Raw genomic sequence first — 7,500 nt, 5'->3', positions numbered from 1 at the left:
ACTTTTTGTGTAGTTTAATGCGTTATTTTGATAATTTATATATTGAATTATACACGTCTAAAAATTATAAAAAAAATAATATTATGAAAGTATGCGATTAGACAATTTAAACAAGATCCCCTTGACTATATTTTTTTCTTACACACTAGCCACAATATATAATTAAGCTTGAACGATTAATAGTGTCAATAACGAAATAGTCTCAATAACGAAAATGTAGCCGAGTATTTCAGATTGGAGAAAGTATGAAGTCATAGTAGTAAAAGGAATAATTTGGTAATGTATGGGGCAAATATATCAAGTAAAAAAAATGATTTTGTACTAGTATTACTTTTATTAAATGGGACAATGCAACTATTAAAATATCAACGGAGAGCTCTTATATTGAATCCCATGGTTGATTTTTTGATAAGATGTTCGATAATTAGATTTTTATTGGTTTTTTAATTGATTTATAAAGTAGCTTTTTAGTGCTACTCGCAACAAAAATTAACTTTCTAAAAATTTTCTAAGAGTTATTTCGTAGAAAAAAATACTCCTTTCGTTATTAATGTAAGGAAATTGTGTAAAAAGTAAATGATAAGAATAAAAAAACGGAAGGAGTATTGTTTAATTTATATCAATTAACTTCCAACGTTTATCGGATTCTTAAAATTATTAAAAAAATAGACATTAAGACAAACGAAATACTAAGAACTAGCATTTCGCGCAAACTTTATTTTAATATTTTTAATATTTATATTTTTTCAATAAAATAATATTATTATTAATTAATTGTATACTTTCTCTGTTCTTATTTAGTTGCAACATTACCTTTTGACACAAGTATTAAAAAATTTCATTGTCAAATGCACAATGTTTATAATGTCTGCCATAATAGTAGGTAAAAGTTAATAATGTATAAAGTGAAAATAAAATAGAAGTAAAATAAAAAATTATTTAATTACTTTTAGCCTAAAAGGATTATATTATAAATATTGTAAAATTTGAAAAAGAGATAGAGAAAGTATAAAACATTTTCCTAACCTCAATTGTTTTCAAAGATTTGATATGAAAAGATAATATCCGACTCGATGGAATAAAATAAATTGGTTAGTCGGACACAAAACTTGATTGGAAAACATGACGATAAAGAGAGTTAAATTTGTGTTGCTTTTCAAAACACGATGATCCAGGAAACATTGTTGGTCTAGCTGGCCCCAATTCTTCGAGGAAATGCAACTTTATGCCACTTAAAGGAGACAATAACTTGACTTTGAGCTCAAAATATAATTCAAGTCTAGGAAATATTGCACGTCTATAAGAAATTAATTTATTAAGGCATCATGGTGCAATTACAGACCAGCAAACACAGATTTCAACATTTCAACGTACACCCTTTGCTTTCCTCAACTCATTTCTACTTTAAATATGTTAGTTTTATTAATTGACTTTCACTAGATTTAATTTTTTTTTACATCTTTACACTTACTATATTCACTTTACCCTATTAAAATTTAAAAACATATTTTTTTCACATGTGATCTCATTTGACTACCTAAAAAATTAGTGAAAAGTCAAATGGGACACATTGATAAATAAGAGGGAGTATGTATGATATACTTCATTGACTACACTTTCAGTTTTGTCAAGTTCAAAGCATTCATATAGCAAAACTTCTACCAACTTAACAGTATAAATATTAATATTTCTAGGTATATAATTTTGCACATGACATGAATGTTTTCAGTTGACATCATTTACGGGCCAGCACTCTGTCCCATATAACAATGTTGGCCTAATAGCAACGCGGTAAAATTGCATCCCCGGGAACATTTTATCACAAAGCACCCCGGTTGCTGCTCGCCACTTAAGCCAACCCGCTTGTATACGATTAGTAACGTCTCCATCAATCTCCCCATTACTTGCTATCACTGATCTCAAATATTTGAACTTGGATGTACATGCAACAACGTCTCCCCCTATGGTCATCTATGGCTCCCCTATCGATTCTGTCCCACTGAAATTGCATCGCAAGTATCCTGTTTTCGTACAGCTTTTGCACACCCCCTTACCCTCTAAGACTTCCCTTAATTCTTCCAATTTACCGTTAGCCTCCTCCTTGGTTTCTGCGACCAAAACTATATCATCGGCGAAAAGCATGCACAATGGTACAGTTTCCCAGATGGATTTAGAGATTTCCTTCATAATGACCGTAAAAATGAAAGGACTTAGTGCTGATCCCTTATGTAGTCCCACTTTAATTGGGAAAGACTCTGTCATATCCACCGGTGTATGTATGTTAGTCGCCATTCATTCGTACATGTCCTGTATTACCTCAATGTACCTTCGTGAAATACCTATATTCTTGAGGCTATCCTAAACGATGCTTCGTGGTATGCTATCGTACGCTTTCTCCAGGTCAACGAACACTAGACGCAAATCCTTCATTCGCTCCCTATACTTTTCCATCAGTCTCCTCAAAAGATGTATTGCCTCGGTGGTTGATCTTCCCGACATGAATCCGAATTGGTTCTCTCTAATTACCGTCTCTCGTCTAATTCTTTTCTCGATCACTCTTTCCCAAAATTTCATAGTGTGGCTTAGAAGTTTAATTCCTCTATAGTTTCCGCATAATTGTGTATCACCCTTGTTTTTAAATAGTGGGATAAGTGTGTTAACCCTCCATTCTTCTGGCATCTTACTAGATCTCAAGATAACATTGAAGAGGCTAGTAAACCAATGAATTCCCTCCTCTCCTAAACCCCTCCACACCTTAATCGGAATGTCATCAGGTCCAATTGCCTTTGATTCCCCCATTTTTTTGAGAGTTTCTCCTACTTCCGCCGTGGTAATATCAATAATGAACCCATGATCATGTGTTCTTTGGATGTCTGAAGTTTGTCGAATTTCCTCCTTTAGACCCCCAGTCTCATTGAGTAGTTGGGAAAAATATTGATGTCATCTCACCTTGATGTCCTTTTGTCTAAGGAGTACTCGTCCACCTTTATCCTTAATGAACTTCAATTTCCCTAATTCCTTCTTCTGTCTAGATCTTGCTTTTGCCAACATAAAAGTATACTTTTCCCCCTCTTTGGTATCAAGCTTTTGATAAAAAGTTTCAAACGCGCGATCTTTTGCCTCCACTACTGCTTTTTTTGCCGCCCGTTTTGCTTCTTTATACCTCTCCTTCTTATGTGTCTTATCCTCCTCCTCCGTGCAAGACATGAGCTCCTTGAATCTCCTATTTTTGTCCTTTATCTTCTTTTGCACTTCTTCATTCCACCACCACGACTCTTTGTACACTTTTGGTTTCCTCGTCGACACCCCTTATGTTTTCTTTGCCACCTTTCGAATGGTGTCTACCAGGGTCGCCCACATTTGATTTGCATCGTCTGATATACTTGGGTAGCCCGACGTCTTGATCTTGTTTGACACGGTTGCGACCATATCCCCTTTAAGTCTACCCCACCTGATCGTTTGCCTAACCTTTATCTTCTTCTCAGAAATCTTTCTCCTCATACGAAACACTAGTACTAGTAACCTATGTTGGGAGGGCATCTTTGTACCCAGCATGACCTTAAAGTCCAGACACGAGCTTCGCAACCTTCCATACTAAACAGTAGTCAACTTGTGGCCCATACGCACTAATGATCGATATGACCTCTTATCCCATTACTATTCTAACTGGCATAATCCTATCTTTGCACCTCCTGCCTTCTACCACTTGCTTTAGGATATCATTAGCTACAAGAATACTGACTCCACTTCGTTTTCCATACAAACTTGCATACCATAGCTATAACCCTTTAAAACGCTTGCTTTTTGCCCCTTCCACCTAGTTTCTTGAACGCAAGTCACTTGAATCATGTATTTAGAAAGTTCAATCACCAACTCTAACGACTTGGCTTGTAGCGTGTATATGTTCCAAGTCCCCACTCTTAGTTCAACATCCTGCTTACATTGCCCCCTCTGCCCCTTTCCTTGGAGTTGACCTTAGTTTACCATTACTCTGCCTTAACTTTATACTCAACTACGCTTTGCCTATGTGAAAGGACAGTGACGCCGTTAACTCAAACACAAACAAGCCAAGACCCCACAAAGGTTAGAACAGAGACGCACACTGAAAAGAAAATGTGGTGAAATCTAGTAGTCAGGTTATGACAGATAGTATTTAGGAGTAATTATTACACAAATAAAGAAAATGTGAAAATCAACAATGATTGACAAGCGTAAATTTCCATTTTTTTAAAGGTTTATCGTTTATATATTTTAATATTTAATTTAATTTTTCAAATTAGATCATTTTTCAGAATTTTTGAAATAAGATTATTATCAAATTAAGCAGCTCAAAAATATAAGGTGAAAATGATAATTGTTATGTAATGCAGGAATATGGAGTGAAAATATCATTCTATAGGGCACCATATTTGGTGGACATAGATATAGTTGAAGGCAAGAGAATTCTTAAGCTTGATGAAATTTCAGGCAATGGAAATGCATGGCAAGGTGTTGATGTGCTTATATTTAATACTGGTCATTGGTGGACTCACAAAGGTTCTCTCCAAGGGTTAGTTACATACTTACATTTATCAAATCAATTAATTATGTCAAAATCCTCAATTATGTCTTAATTATAAGAACCCAATTATGAAATTAGAACCTACAAATATTGTGTCTTCACAAGTTATTTGTTTGTTGATTTCTTCTCATGTAATCTCTGTAATTTATGATATACCATCATGATGTCATAAATTATGAGATTATAAAATTATATAAATAATTTTACCCTATACAGAGACAAAAGTTGTATATTTTCTCATGGTATACAAATCTCTCATCACAAATTTTTCATAGTCCAACGTTTCCAATCAATTGGAAAAAAAATTGTAAGCATTAATAAACAACAAAGGTCTGAATTAAAAATAATAACATTTCTGACTTCCAGCTCAATTCAAAAAATAGGCTCACATGTGAGGGATAATATTGAAAAAATAATCCACATTTAATTTCACATTAAAGAATTAGAAAGAGTTAGAATAACATATAAGATAACGATAATACGAATTTCATCATTAATAATTAAACTTTATATTCTTTATATTAATTTATACTAAAAAAATTTGTGCATTGTACGAATTTATATAATAGTAACATATAAACTTGTTGGTCTCCTCCTCCTATTACTATTTAATTTCAGGATGAAAATTAATTAAATTTATGCATAATTAACTTTCATGAAAAATTTATCACTCCCCAAGTCATTTACAAGTATGAATTTGTCGAAATAGAAACAGAAAATATTGAATATGATTATGGTGGCAGGTGGGACTATATGGAATCAGGAGGCATGCTGTATGAAGATATGGATCGTTTGACAGCCTTTTATCATGGGCTGACTACGTGGGCCAGATGGCTTGACGCCAATCTTGATATCACTCGGACCCGGGTCATTTTTCAATCCATTTCTCCCACCCATTACAAGTAATTTCTCATCTATTTCTCTCTAGTTTCCACCCATTACAAGATAAATGATAATTTCATGCGGGCGAGGACCTTTGTTTCCTCGTATTTGTACGATTTTCGTTGGTTGATTTTAATAAAATTCATCTTCCAAAAAAAAAAATAATGATAACTTCATATAAAATTGCAGTCCAACAGAATGGACTTCCGGCTCGCTAGCAATGACAAAAAACTGCTATGGGGAGACATATCCTGCTAGTGGAATGGTGTACGCGACAGACGGATACCCAGCAGAGGATGCAGATAAAATGAGAATAGTGGATACAGTGCTCAAAGAAATGAGCGTACCTGTATACCTCCTTGATATTACAATGCTCTCAGCTATGAGAAAAGATGCACACCCTTCCATTTACAGTGGCGATCTCAAACCATATCAAAGGGCTAACCCTCAAAAATCTGCCGATTGTAGCCATTGGTGCCTTCCTGGCTTGCCTGATACTTGGAATCACTTATTTTACACTGCATTGTTGTTTTAATTCTTAATTCTTTCACTCACGAATTTGTTTAGACAATTGACAATAGTAGCTCATTGATTCTAATTTGTACAGTAGAGAGCAGAATGAGAATTAAAGTGTTAACAACATAATTTGACTGTGCAAGAAATGAGATTAGAACTTGAAGAGATTAGTAGTGATGAAGAAATTAATAGTGTGGAATAAAGTTATTTGGGTTTTGAATACTTAGTTTGTATTACCTCTGATATGATTTACAGCTTACATTTATACACAAGATTAGCTACTAAACTAGGAAAGAATAATTACAACATATTATCATTCCTAAACTTATGTTATTAGAATATTTGATTTTATTCTACTTTTCTACACTCCCCTTCAAGTTATGTCGTAGGGTTCGCTGAGACCTAACTTGCATATTGCATCATCAAATGCTTCGGATGCGACTGCTTTGGTGAGAATATCTGCTAGCTGATCCTTTGATCGGACAAATGGAAGCTTAATGATCTCCTTTTCGAGTTTTTCTTTGATGAAGTGCCGATCAATTTCAACATGTTTTGTGCGACATGCTGAACTGGATTTCTCGGGATGCTAATAGCTGCTTTGCTATCACAATAAAGGTCACACACCCCTTTTTGTGTAGGGATGGGCACAGATCTTAGACCTGATCCTAATTTTAAGGGTCTGGGTCCACCTATTTTTGGACCCTATGGATTCAAGTTGGATCTGGGTCCATGATCTTAGGGTTCAGGTCCGGGTCTACACATTTGAGACTCAGATCCGACCCATAGACCCATTTACATCTTTTTTAAAAAAATTATATATTAGCTATCATGTGTATTTAATTGTTTGATTTGAAAGTTTGTTATATTTTTGAACATTGCGTGATTTTGAACTTTATCGGTTTATGTAAATTAAAATGTGATCGTTGTATTTATACTTTAAGAATTAAAGACTTGATAAATATTTTGTTATAAGAACTTGAATGTTGAAAAACTTCATATATTTCGCTCCATTAGTATAAAGTATTAAAAGATCCAGTCGAAAAAGTTTGGCGGCCGCTAACCATGGGAATTCCAAACGACGCCTGTCTGCAACCCCTACAGTTACTGCCCATGGCCACTCCTCTAATCGGTGGGTTGGTAATCAGGGGTTCACCCGCTTCCCATGGAGGCGTGGTCCTCGGGAGCTACCATCATCAGTGTTTGGCGGCCGTTTTAAAGGGGTTTACCATTCTCTCTTTGTGGATGGTCTTCCTCATGGTTTAAAAAACATGTGGCTCAGAGATCTATTCTCTGTGGAGGGGGATATTGTGGCTGTGTTCATCTCTAGAAAGGCTCGAAAAAATAGCAAAGCTGCGTTTAATTTGTTTGTTTAAGAGAAGAGTTGATGCGGAGGCTGCGATAAAGAAATTTGATGGCTATAGTATCAAGGGTCGACATATCCACGTCTTTTTGGCTAAATACGATAGGAATGAGAAATCATATTTTAAAAGAGCTAGTAAAAAGAAGGAGAACACTACTTTTAGAAAAGTTATCAAGACTCC

General features: G+C 34.8%; 1 protein-coding gene across 1 annotated transcript in view; it reads left to right on the top strand.

Moving 5' to 3' along the window:
• LOC130814235 (protein trichome birefringence-like 45) overlaps positions 1-7,432 on the top strand; it is an 8,761-nt gene extending 1,329 nt beyond the window's left edge. The window contains exons 3-5 of the mRNA XM_057680316.1: positions 4,371-4,549; positions 5,305-5,463; positions 5,633-7,432. Coding sequence (XP_057536299.1) covers positions 4,371-4,549; positions 5,305-5,463; positions 5,633-5,978 — 684 coding nt within the window. The 3' untranslated portion in view covers positions 5,979-7,432. The remainder of the gene's footprint in view (positions 1-4,370; positions 4,550-5,304; positions 5,464-5,632) is intronic.
• Positions 7,433-7,500: the final 68 nt, after the last annotated feature.

The sequence above is a fragment of the Amaranthus tricolor genome, chromosome 5 (genome assembly GCF_026212465.1).
Source record: "Amaranthus tricolor cultivar Red isolate AtriRed21 chromosome 5, ASM2621246v1, whole genome shotgun sequence".
NCBI lineage: Eukaryota > Viridiplantae > Streptophyta > Magnoliopsida > Caryophyllales > Amaranthaceae > Amaranthus > Amaranthus tricolor.
This window is presented reverse-complemented; position numbering and strand designations above follow the sequence as displayed.